General features: G+C 57.2%; 2 protein-coding genes across 2 annotated transcripts in view; one reads left to right on the forward strand and one right to left on the reverse strand.

The window, feature by feature from the left end:
- The window catches only part of TGME49_306020 (hypothetical protein), a gene marked incomplete at both ends in the record, with an annotated part of 30173 nt that extends 18180 nt beyond the window's left edge, over nt 1–11993 (forward strand). Inside the window, 3 exons of the mRNA XM_002370333.1 lie at nt 329–3312; nt 3637–10017; nt 10545–11993. Coding sequence (XP_002370374.1) covers nt 329–3312; nt 3637–10017; nt 10545–11993 — 10814 coding nt within the window. The remainder of the gene's footprint in view (nt 1–328; nt 3313–3636; nt 10018–10544) is intronic.
- A 1113-nt stretch (nt 11994–13106) lies between these two features.
- TGME49_306030 (glutathione s-transferase, n-terminal domain containing protein) lies at nt 13107–20628 on the reverse strand. Its single transcript, XM_002370334.2, has 10 exons — nt 20259–20628; nt 19146–19328; nt 18491–18527; nt 17933–18018; nt 17426–17484; nt 16971–17120; nt 15845–15897; nt 15395–15462; nt 14638–14845; nt 13107–14312 (listed from the first exon to the last, which is right to left on the reverse strand). Exons 1-10 carry the CDS (start codon nt 20342–20344, stop codon nt 14241–14243), a joined length of 1002 nt encoding a protein of 333 aa, XP_002370375.1. The 5' UTR covers nt 20345–20628; the 3' UTR covers nt 13107–14240.
- Between the last annotated feature and the right edge of the window lie 542 nt (nt 20629–21170).

Here is a 21170-nt window from a genome sequence, read left to right on the forward strand (position 1 = left end):
CTGTCGTTCCACGAATCAAAACCATGGAGTACCGGTGCTGTCGTGCTTTGCTCGGCTGTCTCCACCTGTGTCTCTGGGTGTGTCCGTCTCGTGCCTCTCCCGTTCATGGTTTCGAATTCTTCCCTGTTCCGCCTTTCTTCTCCTTTCTTCACTCGACTCCCCGTTTTCTTCAGTCCCTTGGCTTTCCTTTCTCGCTTGGGGTGCCCCCCTGCCCTCCGTCTTGTCTCTTTGTGGCCTCGGTTCAAGTCGCGCTCCTCCCGTACTCACCCACCCGGCGTTTCAGCCTGTCCCCTCCCGCGCGCGTTCTTCTTCTTGCTCTCCGTTTCAGAAATCGTTGCAGACGAGGACTCGGATCAGTTGCAGGGGAAGTGGACGTTTGTGGAAGACGGGCAGAGAATGGGTTTGCCGACGGATGAGAACGGAGTCGTGGAGACGTTCGTGGTGCGGCTCCGCCTGCTGAACTACGTCTACGACTTGCCTTCGCAGCTCTTCCAGTTCACGTCCGAAACGCGCGACGTCATTCGTCTCTCCGTCCCCGAGGTGCCTCTCCCGCCTCGGATTCACCTCTTGGACGCGGACCTGGGCGATGGCGGTGCGGCCGGCGACGACGAGGGTCTGGGCTTCCGCGCCGCGTCCCCCTTTGCGCCGCAGTTCGCCATCGGGCGCCTCCGGCACTCGACTGCAGACAATGCGTTCAGCCCCATGGCGGGAGCGCGGAGTCTCCAGAGGCGGGCGCTGAGTCGACTGTCGATGGGGGGGGCGAATCGGTTCTCATCTCAGAAGATCTCGTTTCCGCATCAGCGTTCGTGGTGGGATCCGGACAACCTCCCTCATCCTCGGAACTTTGTGTACATGCTCTGGAGGACGGCGACGCACGCGTCGAGCGGCAGCGTGGGGACAGCGCGTTACGACCTGTTTCTCTCCTCCTGCCTGGTTGTGCGGAACACAACGCAGTTCCACCTTTCTATCTTCCCCTCGGTGCCGGGGCCGACGAACTCGAAGAAGTCGGTGTTTGCTGCGTACCACCGGAAGTTCATGCAATGTCCAGCGCGGCCGCCCTCCGCCTCGCTCCCGGTCTTCACCAGCGTTCTGCGGAGGTACCAGGGCCCGAGCCCCGAGGCCGGAGCTTATGAGAAGCGCGTGCAGAGGCGCGCGACCCGGGCGCCGTCTGGGCGTCTCGACAAGGCCGGGATGTCGCTGGAGAATCCCCGGGGAGCTTCCCAGAAGGCAGGCATTTCCGCGAGTGGCGCGCCTCTCAAGGTCGCGAGACAGACTGTCCGAACTGTTCCCCCGACCCTGAAGCTCCCGGCGATGGAACACTACATCATCGAAGACCCGTCCGCCGGGGACATCGGCCGAAAGTTCTCCATGGTGGCAGCGAATCCGTCGAGTGACGAGGAAGAAGGCTTCCTCTCCGCGCTTCCAGGGGTGAAACAGCGCGCCCTTGGCGCCGAGGTGACCACGCAGGCCGGATCCCGAAAGCCTCGGTCGCAGTCCGCGGCGCGCTCGACCTCCAGACACCGACGCGAAAGAAGCTGGCGGGCGACAGGCGCGTTCGGTGAGCGAGGTCTCCAGCCGATAAAGGAGACAGCAGGAAGCAAGGAGTTCACCCTGGGCAACCCGGCGGTGCAGCCGGCCCGGAATCGGCTGAAGAGCGAACACTCACATGAGAGCGACGGCATGTTCTCGCCTTTTGTGTACCGAGTGGCCACGAGCGAAGTGGGGTCTCAACCGAGAGGGAATGAAGAGACACGGAGGTCCAGTCGCGGACGCGGGTCGCCGCGGAAGCGAGATTCGCCCGGAGGCCGGAAACGCGTCCAACTTGTCGCCCCCGAAGCAGAGGACTCAGACAAGACCGATGCCGAGAACCCCGCTGCCGCATCACGGAACGGCTTCCTCGCCGTGAGCGGGCGGCGATTCACCCGGGGACTGAGGAAGAAAAAGCGTGGAGAGAAGCGCGGGGCGTCGAAGAAGTACGACGCATATGCAGGCGAGTTCATTCCTGTCGTCCTCAACGTGGACTGCATCGAGCTGCAGCCCTTCGACTCCATGGTCAAGGCCGTCCCGCTGTTCTGGACGCTGACGGACAATGCGCCGCTGTGGGTGTGTCTGAAGAAGCACGCGCCGCGTTCCAAGGCGGAGGTCCGCAGAATCGTCAAATACCCGGCGCGGTGTGACTTCCTTGCGGAAGAGGCGACGCTGCGAGCGATCTGCGGCAATGCGCTCGTCAACTACCGGCCGCGAAAGTCGCAACTCCCGCCTTACCAGGTGCATCTCGAGGGCCCTGACCGGGAGGCTGTGGCGCTGTCTTCCTCCGTGCGCGGGGTCTCGCTTCGCTGCAGCCGAAACGCGGCGAGAGACGCGCGAATCCCGGGTCTCTTCTTTGAAATCGTCCTCGAGCACTGCCTCGTCATCTGTAACCGCCTGCCGCGGACCATGTATGTCCGGCCGCTCTCGTCAGCGGCGGTGCAACAGCGCGACAGCGAACGCGAGCCTTCGGTTTCCCAGATCCGAGAGACGGACTACGTCATTGAGGCGGGAGAGTCCCTGTCGTTCGCGGCGGACCCCGCCGCCTTGATCGTGCTCTTCGACGATCTCGTCTCACGCCCCCTTGAGGTTGCCTACAAGGCCCAGGGCACAATCGTCCAGAAACTGTTTATGGATGTCGCGGCGCCTGACCACCACACACCCTCGGCGTTCTTCGACGCCGAAGAGGGCGACGCGTCGGCCGCAGGCGTCTCATCACCCGACACCCCCCCGCCAGGGTCGCCGCCCGACACTGCTGAAGGCGTCGCCACGGCCTTCGTCGCCGACGCAGACGCTGTCTCGCTCTCGTCGGAGTCCGTCCCCGGCGGACTCACCGGCCCCGAGGGATCAGGAGACTCCCGGGGCTTCACGGGCCTCCAGCCGGGGCCTCAGAAGCTCGGGGACATGCACGCAGAGGACATGGAGAAAAACGCGCGAGGCAGAGCCGCGAGGCGCGCCGACGAGGCCCATGGCGCCGACCGAGGCGACGCAGGCGAAGATCCGACACCGGCCAACTCCGATTTCTCGCTGTCGCAGACAAACGAGGAGGTGGAGAGTGGAAGCGAGGGTGAGAGGAGGCGGCGACAGGGAAGCGTAGGCACTTCCACCCGTCAGGTCTCCGTCGCGCAAGACGGCGACGACCTTCTTGCCTGTCTCCCGAAAAAAGTCATTCTCTGGGTTCAGCTCAGCGACCAGGCGGGAAGCAAGAAGAAGGCCGCCGCCACCGCATTCAAATTTTACAACGGCACTTACGTCAGGAGTGTCACTGTCTTCTCGGACGTCTGGGTGAGAGTTGGAGGCCGATGCCAGACGCGAAAGAAAAGACGTGACTTCAGTCTTCATTAACAGCTTAGTCGTGTCCCACGAATATTACTGAAACCCGCATATGTGTACAAAAAACAAATACTAAGACGTCCGTGTTCATAGACTTCGCGTTTTCTGTCCGCGGATGGCGTCGCAACCTCCCCTTAGGCTCTGGAGTCCACATGTTCTCTTCTCGCTGGCATGCACGCATCTTCTTGTCACTTTCTCCCTCTTCCATCGTTCTTTGTACATGTCCCTTTTGTATCGTTCTTTCTGTCGCTTTCTGTCTCTTTATCTCTTTTGCAGATGATCAATCGCTGCGCGTATCCGATTTTGTTGAAGCGTGTGGACAGCGGGGCGCTTCAGCTGCTGGAGTCGTTTCAGCGAGTGGTTTTATCTCAAGACTTCGCGGCGTCGCACTTGCGCCTTGGAGTGCCCTGCAGTCAGTACCACCGGATCCAGGACTTTGCGTTCTACCCGCGGAAGCAGCCCGACCGGCTGAAGGCCTGCCTCAACGCAGCCTTTATGATGCAGCGACACGAGGCGGCGGCGTGGTCGAACGACTTCGTGCTCTCCGACATGGGGACTGTGGGACTGTACATGACGCAGACGGAGCAGCACCCGCAGCTGCACTACACGGTGGCGATGAGTATCGGCCCGGCGCCCTTCTTTCGGACGACGATCGTGGAGATCCTCCCGGCCTTTGTGTTAGTCAACGAGCGACAGGAGACCCCCCTGTGGATCCGCGAGAGCTCGGCGGGCGTCGGGAACTCGAAGCAGAGGAGCTACCACCGCATCGACCCGGGACAGTTCCTCGAGTTCCACCCCCAGGGCAGACACCCGATCATGATCGAAGTCACCAGTCTGGTCCAGGCGGACTTGCGCGCGACGCTCGCGGACGACGGAGAGACAGGGTCCGTCTCCGCGGGGTCGGGAAGACGCGAGGATGGCGAGCTGCAGAAACTCGAAGAAGTCTCAGAAGACGGGGCGCAAGCAAGCGACCCGGACGCCGCCTCGGATCTCGAACAGTTGCGAGAAGACAAGTCTGGGTCGAAGGCCAGCAGCGAAACAGACCCTCGCCCAGACGTGGGACGGAACCGAGACAGAGACATCAAGGGAGTCTTCGACGCGAAAAGATGCAAGGGCGCGACACTCGCGCAAAGCGAAACTCCGCCCGCGCCACTCTCGCCAACAAACGAGGAACCCAGAAGAAGGAAAAACGTCCTGGGCCTTTTAAGGGGAAACAAAGGCAAAGAGGGAAAGAAAGACAAGGAGCAAGATAAAGGCAAGGAAGAAGAGAACTGGGACGCTGTTGCACGTTCGGAGGATGCCAGAAGTCCACACCCCGGCGGGGCTGAACTCGGGGCAGGGGATACGTCCTTGTGGCCCCAGTCGGGGCCTAGTGCCCCGGTGCCGGCGTCACTTTCTGGCCCTAAAGCTGAGCCGGTGCTGTGCCAGAAGACTGCGAAACAATCGCTCGAGTCTCCGTCTGGGGCGAAGGCAAAGGGTTCCGAAGAACCCCCACAGGTTGGACTCGACGCGCAGGCACACGGGGTTTCGAAATCACGCTCAGAAAGTGACTGGTTGACTCTGGAGAGAGACAGCGTGGAGACGCCTGGGTCTCCTCGTGGCGACTCGCGGCCGCTCTTTCAAGCAGTTGCAGCGCATGCACGCGAGGAGCCGGGCCCGTCGAGCGACGGAGACTCGTCACGTCCTTTGTTGGCGGACGTGGAGGACAGTTGGGTGAAGATTCCTGAGGCGACAGGAAAAGAGACGCAGGCCCCCAAAAGCCGAAGTGTAGAAATCCAGCACGAGCAGAGATCTCTCGCAGACGGGGGACGCAGCGTTCTGGATACGCGTGTCCGGCTGGGTCACACCGAGGTGGAGCAGGGGACAGGGGCAAGGGGGGGTGGGTCGAGCCACACAGTTTTCCACTCCTTTGTTGCACCTCACGTTTCTTCGTCTCGAGCTGAAGTCACGACGTCCCTTCGCCGGCTGTCTCGCGGAGACACCGGGGGCAGTCTAGCGAGCTCGGCACATGCCGCTTCGTCCCAAACCTCGGAGCTTGTTTCGGTGCCAGACTCCGCGAGCAGAGCCCAGAATGGCGACCCCGACAGGTACACCTTGCCGCTGCGAGAGAGTGCGACCGGGGCGCGTCGAGAGGGCCACGCTGGAGACAGTCGCCAAGGCCAAAAGGCCCGAGGAGGCCCGGGCCGGCCGGCCTCGGAGGGACCCAGCGGCTCGGAAGCCGACTCGGCTACCCCCAGGCACTTGCGCGCGAGGTCCGACTGGTCCTTCCCCCTGGAGATCACCTACGCGCGTCTCCTGCAAATTCGCCATCCCGCAGACGCACCGTCGAATCGGGCAACCCATGCACAGGTTGTGCCTGGGAGACCGGCAGGCCTTCTGACAACGCCGTCTCACCAGGCCCGTGAGAGCTCGTTCGCGGGCTCTGGGCCTGAGGGCCTAGACCAGGACCGCGACGCCGATCGCGAGATGTCAGGTTCTGACAAGGAGCGCAAGATCGTGACTTCATTTGGGAGCTGGAAGAGGCAGGGCCTCACGGGCGTGAGCGACGCGGTTGGGCCGGAAGCGACTCCGGGCCACCTGCCGCCCGGGGGTGCGATAAGCCTGCGCACTGCCGGGGTGCCGCACGGACCTGGAGGCGCAGCTGCAGCGCTGCCGCCTCCAGCGTTCGGCGTGACGGAGATGGAGGTTTCGGTATACAGCGGGTCTCGGTTTGTTCTCTTTCTGGATCCGGCGATTCCGGACTACATTCTGTTGAACAAGACGTCGTTCGGCCTCTGCATTGGCCAGGCGGGGGTCCCGGCCTTCGGCGAGTTACTCTTCCCTATCCCGCGGCACGCCCTCGGCAGGAAGAACGAGGTCGTCGGGCAGAAGTATGGGCTCAAGTTTGCCCTCTACGACCCCGCGAAGGAGGCGAAGCTGGACGTCTGGCTCTGCAGGGATTTCACGACCCGCAGCGGCCGCATGCAGAGTCGGCGCAACCACAGTCTGTTGCGGAACGCGCGTCTCGCGTCGCGCCTGAAAAACATTCCAGGGTCCTCTTCGCAGATCATCACGCACCTCACGAGCGAGGCCCACCGGCTCACGCGCCGGTCGACGGATTTCCTGCGCGCCGGCAGTGGCGGGTCGATCAGGAAAACAGCTTCGAGTGAGGAGAAGAGACATCCGGCGCGAACGCGAACTTCGCTCAGCCATTCGCTAGCCGGGACAGGGTTCGGGGCATCGAGGCCCGGAGTGGCGCCGACAGGCAGGTGGGACCTCGCCCGCAAGCGCGGCTCGTCGTTGCCAGACCTCGAGGCTCGCAAAGTCTCCCATTCGCTCTCTTCGGCCCCCCTGGCCTGTTTTGAGGAGCGAGCCGACGCGGGCGCGCAACGCAGCTTCCGCGGTAATGCCCTCGATCGACTCCGGTCCAAGATGAGCGCGGGTCGTGGCCCGCCACAGAGCCGGGAGTACTTGACATCTTTGCCTGAGGAGTCGCTGCAGTTTAAGCCTGAGAGCATCCCGTTCTCGGCGGGCCACAGTGTTCCGCTGGACATGACGCAGGAGCAAGAGAACCGGCGGGACTTCTCGGAGTCGTTCGACCTGCCCTGCAGCCGCGGCAGCAACCTGTTCTTCCTCGTGCTCACGCACCCGGTGTCTGGCGCGCGCGTCGTCGTCTGTGTCAGGAAGAAGGTAATTGCCGGTAGCACGTACGTCATCTTTTTCGAGGCCACTCGCGGTGTGCGCGCGGACCGCGCCAGCAGCTTTCACATGGCGTACCAGATGCTCCCGGACCTGCGCCTGCCGCTCGGGTACCCGAGCGACTTGAGTGCCCTGGCTGCCGGCCCTCACTGGGCGATGGCCGAGCTGCGACGTGGAAACAATCTGTTGAAGCCGGCGGTCCAGAAGGTCGGGAGCGCGGTGCCGCCTGAGAGCTTCCACCTCTTTCACCGCGGCGGTGGTCACTTGATGGGGCGCATGGGGCACCGGATCGAGGGCGTGGCTGGCCGGATGGGGGGCCTCGTGGGCGATGCGGTCGACAATGTCAGAGGCGCGGGGGAAACCTCTCTCGCGTTTCTGACGGCGCTCGGAAGCGAAGCGCAATATCTCGCCCTGACGAACCCGCTGTTTGCTCGTTCCTTCCTCTCAGCTGATCGGGAGCATGCCCTCTGCGAAGGTGACGAGTACCTCGACACCGACAGCGAGGACGAGACTGCGAAGGCAATGATCAGCAGCGACGTCAGCATCAATCTGTCGCTCCTTGGGGCGGGAGTGAGTTTGATCGACTCGGAGCCGAACGAAATTCTTTACGCGAGCGTCGAGATGCTTGGCATCAACTACGACGCTACCGCCGACAGCCAGCGCGTCCGCCTGACCGTCGGCTGGGTGCAAGTCGACAATCACGCCAAGGGCGCGTATTACCCCACGATGCTGCGACCCATCACCGACTGGCTCACGTCCGCAGACTCGCTCCAAGACCCTCGCGAAGAGAAGGAACTGGGGACTAGCGTCGAGACAACACTCCCCACCGACTTGCGAGGTGCCGATGCCAATGCCGACCGGCTCTCGATGTTGGGTGGAAAGCCACACGGCCGAAGAGAGAGGGACGGAGTCTGCAAGTCAGCGAGAGCGGAGTTCCGCGATCCCCAGCACGAGGCTCCCACAAGCGGAGAGATGCGGGATGACCCAGAAAGCGGCCGCGACTCCCGCAAAGGGACCTCCGGCGCAGGGATGAGCGCAAGACCATGTGAGGCGCGGGTGGTCAACGGGTCTCGGCTGAGTCGCGGCGACACAGTGTTTGTGGGCTCGCGTCGTCGGCTCCGGTCGCGGTTTGGAACGATGAGTTCGAACGATTACCCGGGCAGAGACTCTGGGAAGCCGCAGTGGTCGAGACTGCATGCAGGCGACATGCTCCCGTCGCGAGTGGCGAGGCTCGCTCGCCTGCATCACTCGGAGCAGAGCGGGCGGTTGATGGACGAGCGTGACGCGGTCGCTCAGGTCCTGATTGAGCACCGGACATCTTACCAGGCGGGGCGCGGCCTCGTGGACATGCCCCAGTGTCTCCTGCGTCTCGAGCCGCTGAGTGTGAACATCGACTCGCAGCTGGTCTTTGCTGTCTTGCTCTTCCTCGACGACCTGTTGCGGACGCTGAACGTGGACCTGCTTCAGCAGAGCGTGAAGGACATCCGGACGAGCGAGGTCGACCCGAGTAGCCCCGTCTGGCGCGCGCTCCTCGGCCCCGTTAGCGGGATTCTCTCGGAAGTCATTCGCGGCGAACAGGGGGGGGCGGCGGGCCAGGCGTCCGTCGTCCAGAAGGTGTACATCAGCAACCTAGACATCGGCCGCATCGTGTTGGTGATCAACATCCGAAACAAGCGGCAAGGCCGAGAGGAAGAGGAGCAGCCCGAGTCAGAGCTGATCCGCGGCGTCCTCGCCATCGTGAAGAACAGTCTGTACATCAGCGACGCGAACCTCGTGTTTGCGCCTGAGACGCAGCAGAACTTGTGCGGACCGCCCGTCGCCCTCATCAGCGACATCTTGCAGCGGTACATTGGCCAGGCAATCAAGCAAATCTTCCAGCTCCTTGGAGCCGTGGACTTGTTTGGAAACCCCATGGTGTTGCTGAAGCACTGGAAGTCCGGCGGGAAGAGATGCGCCAAGGAGTTCCAGCGCGGCATGCACCTCTACTACGCGCCGCCAGCCGCGTGCGTCGCGCTCTGTCGAGCCTTCGGGATTTGCGGGCTTGCATGCATCGCCGGAGTCGTCGACAGTCTCGGCCGCTTCTTCGGAAGCTGGTACCAGTGTCTCGAGTTCGTGGCTCGGAATACAGACGTCTACTCGGTATTTCCACAACTCGTCGCCCAAGGCGGCCTCATGGACCAGCCATCGAACATCGCCGAGGGCCTTATGAACGGCGGGCGCGGCCTCGCCTTCACGCTGGGCCTGAGCCTGATGAACTTCTGCGTGAAGCCCTGGAAGGCGACCCAGATGCACATGAGCGTGGCGACCGGTGACTCTTCCGACCGACTCCTCGCGGGTCTCAAAGGCTGTCTCCTAGGCAGTCTCTCCGGCCTAGGTTCCCTGTGCTGTGGCCTGCCGTCGAGTCTCCTCCTCTTCACTTCCGCGACCTGCGTCGGCGCGCTAAACCAAATCCAGGCCGTCCCGATGCTCGAGGCCGTGCGCCCGCGCCGCATCTTCAACGTCGGCAGCCTCCGCTTCGAGGAGTACAGCTACCTCCTGTCTCGTGCACGAGAGTTCCTTCCCAAACAGGTCCGGAACAACCCAAACAACCAGCTCCTTGCAGTCATTCCCCTCGCCCTTCGGACCTCCTACGACCCATCGTCCAAAGCGCTCACCTCGGAGCGAATTCAGCGGCTTGCGAAGCGCATGGCTCGCGTCTCCACCGTCACGCCGTACTGCCGGCGGACGCCTGCGCGCCGCTTCCTCGCTGTCGGGTGCAAGAAAGTCGGCTACGTCGAGAGCGGCCGCGTGGTGTGGAGCTGCATGCGCAACCAAATAGTCCAAGTCGAGCTCATTGAGAGCCTCTCCGGAGACGGAAGCGCCTCCTACTTTTTGAGAATCAAACATTTCACGGATCTCGCGAGAGCCAAAGTCGAAGGCGCTGCCGAAGACTCTCTCGCTCGCCGAGTCAAAGACGGATTCACAGAGTCCAGAAGAAGGGTACGCCAAGAGACGGAGAAACCAAGTCAGGAGAGCGAAAAAAAGGGACAGAGAAGAAACGGAAAGAGGTGAATTCGACAGACGGCACGTGCTGGAAATGAGTTGGCAGCTTCTGGATTGAAACAATTGAGAAACGCATGCAAAGAGACGGCACAAAACAGCGGGGGAAGACGGGTGATAGACCAGAAGTGTGAAAGAGGGGACAGTTCCAGAGGAAGGGAGGCCTGTGGGACCAATTCATCAGAGGGTGATAAAAATTTTGTACTACTGGTAAAAGCGTAAGTCCAAATGAGGTGCGCCTGAAATGGCAGAAGCGAGACAGCCGAGAGACTCCCCTCGAGAAATGTCCGATTTTGAGTTCAATGCTTCTTTTCTCTCTCCCACTCACCCTGCCGAAAGTCTGTTGTATGGTCATCGAAGTTGAAACTCGGTTATGTATGTTGGACACGATGTTGTCGGCAAAACACCATCTTTTTCTCGGAGCCACACTTCCCTTCTCGCCCAAGTGCTTTGTTTCTCTTCTACAGAACCGGGGCGCCCCTCCACAGAGGCGGGACGATGAGTCGAGTTCGACTTCTTCCTCGGAGTACCGCGACAGCAATGGAAGCTTGTCGGATCGAACTTTCTACGAAGAGGACGGCTCGACTCTGGGCAGCGACCAGTTCGGCATGTTCGGGTCGTCCGGCGTGTCTAGTAGCCCACAGCGCGGCAGCGATGTCTTCGAGGCCTGCAGCGGCACCCCAGAGTCCGTCAACGGCTTCGTGGGTCGGCAGGGATCCACGAGCGGTCATCGCATGGCTCAGCGCAGTTCCCTCGGACGCACCGCATCCTCGTTCGGGTCTGCGGGGCAGAGGCTGAGGCCTGTGGGGAGTCTCCGACATGCCTGGGAAGACTTCAGCACGTTCTCGCAGCAGGGAGCCGCAAGGCGGGACGCTCCGGGAGCGCGCCTCGACTCGCAGGGAACAGGAAATTCCTACAATGTCGTGCGCCTCTGGAGCGGAACGTTCGCGTCGCTGCCTTCGGCGCAGACACCCAGGCGCGACTCGGCGCGCCTGCCGAGAACCAGAGGCGACGTGGAGAGAGTCTCGGCTGGGGCGTCCATTGCGTCGCCGGGTTCCAGAGGCCCTGGAGCCTCTGAGAAGAACGATAGGCGGAAAGGTCGGAGATTGACGCCCGCGCAACGGTTTGGAAGCCGCAGAAGTGACTCTTCGCGGGGCGTGTGTTCAGGTGACGGCAGAGACGCCGCGCGCGCCAGGAGGTGGACGCAGGGCCTCTTCGGGGGCCGAGACCGGGGAGAGGTCTCTGGCGATGACCTGCTGGGGACTGGAGAGAACCGGGAAATGCCAGGCGAGCCGACCGAGACGAAGGGACGCCGAGGCCCACGACGCGCGCGGAGCCGCCGGGGCAGGCACGGTAGCCGAAGAAACGAATACCGAGGAAACGACGAAGAAGCTGAAGTGGCCGACGCGGAAGGCTCTGACAGGTCCCGTTTTTCACCGTCACTCGACAGCGACTCCGATCGCAGTTCCTCTCTCCCTCGGTCTTCGGATGACAACTCGGATAGACGAGAGTCGGCGAGGCGAGCGCGGAGTCCAAGTCTCAGCGACAGCTCGCCGCTCCAGAGCAGCGAGACCAGCAGCGACGCGTCTGACGGGTACCGGTCATACTCGCAGAAGTCTCCGGAGGCGAGTTCGAGGAGTCTTCTCGCTGACGAAGAGCGAGAGCGAGAAGCCCTGCAAATGCCCGAGCTCGTGGACCGCGCAGCCAGGGCCGAGCGACTACCCTTCCTACCACGGCTCCCGTTCACTGTCGGGAGACGGTCGGATGCAGATGCTGCACGGACATTCTTCAGACAAAGGGTTGTCCAAGTCGCAAACTACGAAATGGCCCACCTCGGTTTCTCCGTCTTGACCTACTTCCTCGACAGCTGCGTCGCTCCAGGAACGGCGGACGCAACGATGTCTCTCCTTGTCTGAAGATGGGGGGGGGGGGGGGGGAAAGACAGAGGTGAAGGGGACAAGGCCGCATCCTGAAGAAGTAGCAGGGTGGTTAGGTTTTACGGTGTGGCACGCTCAAGCAGCCTCTCGGTTTTCTCTTTCTGTTTATCCTCGTGACAGCTGGAATCCATACATTAGGCGTAGAAAATCTGATCTGGAGTAACTTCAATGTCGTTGTGCATCCAAATCCAGCGCTTCTAGCTGTCTTAAAGAACATTCCAGTGGAGTGATTGTCAGTCGCGTTCATCTTCGAGTAAAACGTTTTTGATATCCCCCTTCATAGACGATTCCGATGCTCAGCAGGACCAAAAGAGAAGAGCGGTCGGCGAAGAGAGGGAAGAAGAAAACAGCAACGCGCGAGAAAAATGAGTAGTCTCGCCCGTCGCAAGTTCCGTGACGGGGAGAAGTCTAAGGCTCTACGATGCATCTCAAACTTCTGCTGTGGCTTAGTCACCGAAAATGTTGCGCAAGGTGTTCTTTTTTTGTATGTCTTTTCAGCGTGTCTTATACACTTGTGACTAATGCGACAGCTGCAGAGTTTGCAAAAGCCTCCTCGGGCATCCTGACCTCGCGGAGAGCTTTCTGAGACTGTCTTATTTACAATCGGTTCACCCCACAACGGTCTCTTCTGTGCCTGCGTTTTAGCGAGAGCCAGGAGACGGGGGCTGAGGGACCCGCAGTGCGTTGCCTGCTTCACGACAGGGGAGAAAGGTAGGAAGAAAGAGAAACTGTGGAATAGCTGAGGGCGAGACTCGGCGTTTCTGCTCGTCCTTCCGTTCGGCCTCTTCTTAGAGACACTGTCGTGAGGCACTCTGCGTCTCGGCACGTGCTTTCGTCGGAGGCCTCGCTCGTGTCTATAAACCACTCTGTCTTGTCAAGTCTGTGTCTCTGAAGGGGTGAACATACGAAAAATGGGACCTACTTGCAGACCTAAAAACAGCTGGAGTCTCTTCGCCGTGTCCCAGTCGATGTCTGACTTCCTTGGCACACGCTGCATCGCATGCAGTCGTGTCTCCGGCTTTCTGAGGCTGTTTGAACAGCCAGTGTTCGGCAGAGGCAAAGCCAGTCGAATGAAAGTTTTTCTTCTTTGGTCCTGAACGGGAAACCATCCCATCTCGGTCCAAGGCGAGAGCGCTCTTTTCGACACCTCTGAAAACGCATCTTTGTTGCCTTTGATTGTTCCGCCTTTTCTGTAAGGCGTCTCACTCAAAGTTTTGAACAGCGTGGAGCACGAATGCCCCCACCGCCACCCCCCACCCCCCGCCGGCGACGAAGCACGTGGCTAGCGCATGCAGACGGCGAAAAATGTCGAGATATCCAGAGAGACGCGCCAGCAGAGGCCCCTGTCTTAAGGATCGAAACGCCATGTGTCTACACATAGAACGGCAGCTGCAAGAACTCTGTCGCCAGCGTTTCCACACTTCAAGGCACATGGGAACAGTCACGAGGCAGCCAGCGGTTATTAGATACATGGCACGATGGGGGCTTGTGGCCACCGCAAAGTGAACAGAAACAAGACAGGCAAGAGCACAACTGACAAAACGTTGGAGGCGAAGAAAAAAAGAATCTCGCTCACGGATGCGTTGTCCTTTGTGCAGAAAAGAGCAAACAGAAATGGGGCGGCTGCCTCTGAAGCCGAGTTGCATGCACCACACGGAGCACCGTATACCCAGAAGAAAGTGAAAAAAGAGGGAAGTTATGATATGGCCTGTTGAGCTGTTTCTACGGAATTTGAGCATGCAACCGAATACTTATTTATATGCAGAGAGAGCATCTAGTTAAGAAGATAGAACAGCGTGTTTCCGATTAAAATGCGATCCCACAAATCGTTCACCAAGCATACACCCCGTCCTGGACGGAATATATTGATGGTGCAGTTCACACGCATCGTTCTCCAACGGGGCAAGGTATAGACTGTGTCGCGCGTATACGAATACGTTAATTAACTATATTAATATACATGTCTAGAAAATATACGCATAAAAGAATAGAAGCAGAGGCAGACACTGCCTCAGCACTGCTGTTTTGCACACTCCCGAGTAGACAGCAAAGGGAAAAGTGCCTCTTCTGATTTTCCTCCAAAGTGCATTCGCTTCCGTTCCTTTCCCCATACTGGGGCAAAAAAAGGCATTTTGCCTGGGGCTGTTCGCACATTGATAAGTTTTGATTTGATCTTGAAGCGAAACACAAAATGAAACTCGACGGGCCGGGCGTCCAAATGCTCCTTCAATCAGAGGGATTTTTCTTGCCGTACATCATCCAGGTCTCCTGGGGTGGTGCGCCTCGTTGGTAAGTCTCCTAGAGAGGCAAAAGACAGGAAACAAAGTTCATAAGAAACCAAGACCGCGACATGCACACGAATTACAGGCCGCAAGTTAACACAGCAAAAACGGAAAACGCATACAGTAACGAACAGCAGCAGGCTTCTTTGCGTCACCATATGTATCATCTCCAAGCCTTAGATAGATAGATAGATACATGCGCATACATAGATACATAGACAGACATGTACAGTTGTGTAGAAACACTTTCATTTATATATACTTGTATAGAAGTGTATAGTTTTCCACGAGGACTACGAGGAAGAAATGCATGGGTCGATGCAGATGAAGGGGGTTCTCACGAGCAGATACTGGACAATGGCTGCAGAGCTTCCTATCTCGGTGTCTGTGTTTGGATCCCTCAGATAGGTGGGAACAGCTGAGGCGTAGCAGGCGATGCCGAAGCAGTTAGCTGGGAAGGCCGATGGCCACGATCGTGTCTTTCCAACAGGAGAGGGGCGCATTCTCCCGCTTCCTATCGCCGTCGTGTGCAGTCTGTAGGGGAGTTCTCTGCATGCGTGAAAGTCACAGGTGCCCGAAAAAAAATTCAGTGCGAAGAAAACGAAGTGGAAAGAGGGTACCACGAAAATCATGACAGCCCGGGAGATGCAAGAGTGCAAAAAAAAGCACGCAAGAGACACAACTGAAAACTCCATTTCGAGAACAGAGGAACGACGCGTGCAGCGCACCCACGCATGGTTTGAGGCAGGTACACAGGAGGTGACGGCGCCTGCCAGATCCGGAAATTCCGACGGGAAACGAATGGAAAGCGTGGCAAAGGCGACAAAAGAATACCCACAGCGAAAGATAGAAAAACTGACTGAGGGAGAGAAAGAAACACAAAGGGTGAGAAAAGAACGCCACGAAGAGAGAGGTACACACAGAGAGAGGAGTACGTGAAGAAGTATTCAGGGGACTACACACACACAAATAGAAATGGAGCTGTCTACAGGAACGGCCAGACGGTGTGATGAATGTGAATCGCTTGTCCCTGGAAAAGGAGAAAAAAAAAGGAAACCTGGAGAGACAGGTGGAGACAAGAAAATTTGGAGAGCCTACAGGGAAGTAAGGACTTCGCGAACGCGTCTTGAGGGGGCGGAGGCCTCGCAACCCCACAGCTCCAGAGGCTGAACGCATGTAGAGAAAAGAATCCAGCCGACACACAGTGGAAAAAAAGAAGACCTCCAAAAAAACTCCCGATCCGACCAGCTCCCCATGAACAACGCGACTGCATGCGTTTCTGCCTTCGCTCTCGGATCACACACGTCCGTGTCTTCTGAATTCAGATGGAATCCGAGGGGCACAAGCCTCGCCGCCAATCTGCGTGGAAAGAAACTCAGGTTTCCTCGAGCGTGTAAAACTCCACAGACTTAAGCTGCTCAGTGCATACTCTGTTCCACGATGTGGTGAGGAGGATTGATCTGTGCCTGTGCAAGTTTCTTTCAGGTCTTTTGCACAGTTCACGACTGTCAGACGTTTCGGTGAAACGAGAAGGGAAGACGAACGAACCTTCTTAGGGAGTTCAGACGGAATGCGGAGAATTCCAGCTGTCATCATCGGGCCTGAGGAAGAAAGGGAACAGAGGTGGAGACACAACGACCCCATGCGACAGCCATCCAGCGAGAGGACCGCATGCAGGCCAGCAAGAGTGCCAGGAAGTTCCCAGATGTTTTGAACGCAAACGAAAAAAAGCATGAAGGCCGTGAGGGAGACACGGTGTCGGCGGACGACATCTGCAAGAGCTTAGGATCGGCTGCCTCTGTTTCGGCCTGAGAGAGAACACTGCTTCCCTGGGGAAAAGTAGGAAAGATCCTAACAAGGTGCAGACGGGGCGCAAGCGTTCGTTCATGGCAACCACCCGATTTCAACCCTCTAGGAAACGCAGTCTCAATTGCCACGGTTGGTGAATATATCCACGTATCTACTGCTAGACCGGCAGTCATCATGTGATGTGTCAAAGCAGGGAACCTAGACGCATGCAGCCGGCATAAAGCCAGCGGAAGGGGAAGGATGTGAGAATCGAGATCGGGGAAGCACAAAAAGGAGAACGACGAAGCGCTTCTGTGAACAGGATGAGACTGCTTGTTCTGCGCGGTCAACGTCGACTTCGAGTCGGACTAGCAGTTTACATCTTGGAGGTCCTTGTTTACGCAAGAGCCAGGCGCTCTATTGTGGTTTCATGAGTACCACGTTAAGTGCATTGGGTTCAGCGATATATCCGTTGTGTGTTTGAAGAATCAGAAAACTTGTGAACAAGCTGTACGGGGATCTCCGGATTCAGCGTGACAACCTTCTACGGTTCACGCACCGAGAGGACTACAGAACGAAGGCTGCACACCCGCAAAAACTGTCAGGCTTCCAGCTGTCTGCAGTCCGTCAGCGCGCCGGCGAGAAGAACTCCCTTGGCAGGGAAGACTCCTGCGGCAGCCTTTAATCTACCATTGAAAGGAAGACGCAGCTGTGACTGGTCTCTCTGCTCCAGAAGGTCGGCGTCGCGTCTGATAAAAAAGACTTATCGTCGAACGTCGGAATCGAGGTAGCCCGACGGTACGTGGCGCCTAACAACGACTCCGTCTTCCAGTTGAAAAAACGGACCTCGCGTGTGTTGCCATTCTGCTGAACTGGCCGAACTTACGACAGAATGTAGTCAGAGGAAGCGAGAGCATTTCAATGACTCCAATCTTTGCAAGCCGGTAGTTCAGAGGCGCCCGAGCACTGGCGCCATACTCCCGCCACAGATACTTGATGATCTCGTCTGACTGATACATGCGGATGTCCGTGTTCGCTGGAAAAGCAAAGCGAAAAAACTAAGAGGCAACAACAGACGCATTTCTGGCTTTTCTTTACTGTCGGAACGGGTTTCTATTTCCTCAATGTATTCACGGACTCGCGTCAACACCCCCTCCGACTCTCGCTCTGTCTTTGGAAGAGAAAATAATAGTTAAAACCTAACATTTGGAAAGCAAGAAGACACATTTTATTACGTGAAAAAACAGGTGAGTTTATAAATTGTTAATGGTAATCTATCTTCTTTCATTATCTCATACCCACTGATGCATGACAGCATCCCCCCCCTCTCGCGAGACTTACGGTCTTCCAAGTAGGGGAACATGAGTGCCCCGCCTGCGGCCTTGACGGCTGGACGATACCTGAGGCAGAGGGTTGTCTCAGAGAATAAACAGTTCGTATACATAAAGTGGGCAAGAAGAGATAGGCATTTATAATATCAATGTGGGACAAGCATGAGGCATGAAAAAGCCAATGAATAAAAACAATATTTACGTTTTCCAAAACCTGAGGGAACCCGGCAACAGGAGGTGCGCCTTCCTGCACTTGCTTCAAGTTGTTTTCTCCATAGCTCCGCCAGTCGATTGGCTCAGGCCATCGGCCGCAAGAACGCGAGAAAAATCCTCATGAAAACGGTTCGTCTTCATGTTGTGGTTGTGCATGCGTCTGGGTTCCCCCCAACCTCGTTTTCTATCCCGCTGCCGACTTCTGAACGTTTTGGTGGCGAGATGGTTGCCCGCACAAACTGTTCCAGTAGAGCGCATGCTACGCGCGAGTTGTCCTCCACGCAATGTAGATGTAGAGCCTCACCTGGAATTCCTGCAGTACCCCGCAATCTGCAATGTCTCTCTTGGACAAGGGAAGATGTCGCACTCGAGTGCCAAGACGCTCAGGGTCTGGAAAGTCGAAAAAACGAAAAACAACCCTCCACATTTTTAAATTGGAAACAGAGGTCCGACAGTTAGACCCTGAGCACCTGGATCATGAACAGGACTAGATATTCCCAGTGCCTGTACGAACAGCGATCATAATTGTTCCTCTACGCGTTCACTCGTCTCGCTGTACGCTTCTGCGTTTCTTCTCCAGTTTTTTGCTTGCATCTTCTCCCCTCTGAAACACCCAAACCCGGCAAGCCACGAAATGGACCGCTGGATCGCTTCTTGAAAACCTTTGTTGAGCGAGTCCACGCTGTATCTGCTAGCATAGTTTCGAGGCCACTCAGGATCTCTGCGAGTCTGTTATTGGCGGCTTGAAGGCGAGACGCTCTAGAGAAAGAAGGCTCTTCACAAGCACTCCCGCTGGCCGACAAAGTTTATCCTCTCTCTGTTAGCCGTTGCTTTTTCTTCGAGCGTGCACAGAGGCGCCTACCTCGCGAACCTTCCGGCAAAACGGACAGCCTTCGAATCTGGGGCAGCGCATGCAGGCCAAAACCAACCACAGAAAGGCGATGCAGGCGATAGCGAAGAAACAGGCACGTCAAGGAGCAAAAGGAGAATCCTAATATCTATCCCACCGGGAAATCCAATCGAGTTGCACACAGTCTATTTCTTATTCTTCGGTTGCCCACTTCGACATGCGTCGTTGCGTTTCTTCGCGTTTTAAATTTAACAGAACATGACTGGAGTTGTGCGGAACAGAAGACGACGTTCTCGAGGAGTTCCGACCCTACAGTCCACAGGACATTCTGAAGACGACGCGCGTTACTAGAAAAGGAATCGCAGTTCTTTACGGCTACTGTGCGCCGCCGCACACACTCTCTCAAACAACTCACGTTCACTCAAAAGCAGGTCGAGTGTGAAGGGAGGCTCATACACACGCTCCAGAGGGGCAGGGGAAGGAAGCCACCGATAGAAGCGCCCGAAAGCGAAAACGCGGAAAGACATGGAAAGGAAACAAAAGCAGAGAAAGAGGACGAGAAAGAGCAGACAGGAAGCAACAACAGAGGAAGCACTTTGAGAGAGAAATCGAGCTGTGCAGCCGGCGCTTTGCTTCTCTTTAACACAGAGACGGCTCTCTCTCCTACTCGTAGAGTCGCAGAGGTATCTGCGGTCGTTTGCATCTCTCTAACCCCGAAGCTGCAAAGTAGCCGGAGAAGAGTCTGAGGACGTCGACCAGCCACAAAGAAATCCAGTTTACGAACGGCCAGACGAAGGGGATGCGAGTCTGCAAAAACTGGAAGAAGGAGGCGATGAGGTGCCGCAGGAATCTGAGGAACACGGGAAGGAAACAGGGAAGGAAAACGTACAGTCGGCAGAGCCTCGAAGGATCATCGAGAGACCAGGAAGAGAGAAAAGCAAAAACAAGGACGAGATGTCACAGAAGTCGTGCAACCGCAACAAAAGCGTCAGGAAATCAGGAAACAGGTAGCGACCCCTAGCGAGACATGGAGACAGACAGAGAGACAGCGGACACTACACGAGAGACACAGAACACTCAGGGCAAGAGACAGAGGAGTCCGAGACAGAAGACACAAAGAAAATGACAAAGGAGACAGGCAGAGAGAGAGAGGGAGACCGAGGAGACATCGAGAGGAGACTGCAGCTATGTTGGTAGTGACGAATGTGTGGTGAATCAAGTGTAAAACTCGAAGCGAACCAATAGACTGAATGAGCAGTGGTGGTCGAAGACAACGTTGTGGCGGAGAGGAGGGCGGAGGAGGCGGGGAAATAAGGTAGAAGACAAGACGAGGTCCGGAACAGAGACAGAAGACAGAGACGGAGGACTGGAGGAGAGCGGAAGAGTGCGAAGGAGAATGAGGAGTAGAGAAGAAAAGAGAGAGAGAGCAGAAGATAGACAGTAAGAGATAGGCATTGTAAGAGATAGACAGGAAGAAAAAGACAGGAAGAGATTAAGAAAAAGAGATAGGGAGGAAAGAGAGGCAGGATGAGGTAGAGAGGAAGAAGTACAGAGGAAGAGATAGTGATGAAAGAGAACCTTGTGCACCTTGGAAGTGCAGAAGAGAGAAGAAAGAGACAGATAGAAAGAAAAAGGATGAGAGGAAGGAAGGGGAGATAGTGAAGAAGCGGTGGTGAGGCCTGTTGTTGTGATGGGGAAGAGAGCAGAGAGAAAAGCTCGGACTGGCTAATCACAGGAATCAAAGAACGAATGGGAGATGACATTCGGTGTGGAAACTCACCTGGGAGCCAGCAGTGATGCAGTCCCGAGGACAGCGAGAGCTCCGCGACTGCGGATGTCTCGATAGATGTGGTGTGCCAGTTTCATGGTAAGACTTGACTTCGAAAGCAGGCTTAGGAGAAGAGAAAAAGAAAAATGAAATCTGACTCAGATCCCAACAACGGGGGGAAAACCGCTAATAGAGAAGGTCGCGTTTGTTAGCTCTGTTCAGCGTGCAGGAAAGGCCAAGCACACACGTGTCTCTTTTTCTTGTCTCGCAATGCGAGAAACCGGAGTGGCGAAAGAAAGGGCGTTCTTACTCGGAAAAGCGAATGGAAGTCCACGGACGACTTTGTGCAACCGGGTGAGTCGGGAAACTGAGAGAAAGTGTGTTGGTGAAGAAGAAAACAGAAATAGTGGATCTTTGCGATCTCTTGGAGGACAAACCATCGCTGTTGTGTGCCCGCGGCCGATCGCAGGGCCTCGCGCTCGTCGTGGCGAGGCTAAGAAAGTGCATGTGTGGTACTCTGCCGAAAGAGAACTCTAGGGTAGGTTTTTCTTCGAAAAAACAGGAAGCTGCTTATCTTCAAAAGACAAAACGACTATCTTTCGCTGTGCTTAGAGAATGCCACGCAGCCTTTTGCCCGAGGGAAAGTGACGTGTCTGTCCCAGTGCGAAGGAGAAAGGGCACCCTCTTTGACACGACAGCGAGATAAAGGTTTCTGTCGCTGTTAATAAGCGTGACTACAGTAGTTCATATGTTGCACCGAGAACGCACCGGATGTGGAATAACCTCTCCGTAGTAGGATACTGAAATCCAACGCATTTAGCTGTGACCAAGAAAAGGCACGTTGAGAGGGAAAAAAACAAAGAATTGCTGTAATGCTCGATAGCGATTCCTGGGGAGTATACATTGGGACCTAATCGTCAAAGA

The sequence above is a fragment of the Toxoplasma gondii genome, chromosome IX, assembly GCF_000006565.2.
Source record: "Toxoplasma gondii ME49 chromosome IX, whole genome shotgun sequence".
Lineage (NCBI taxonomy): Eukaryota > Apicomplexa > Conoidasida > Eucoccidiorida > Sarcocystidae > Toxoplasma > Toxoplasma gondii.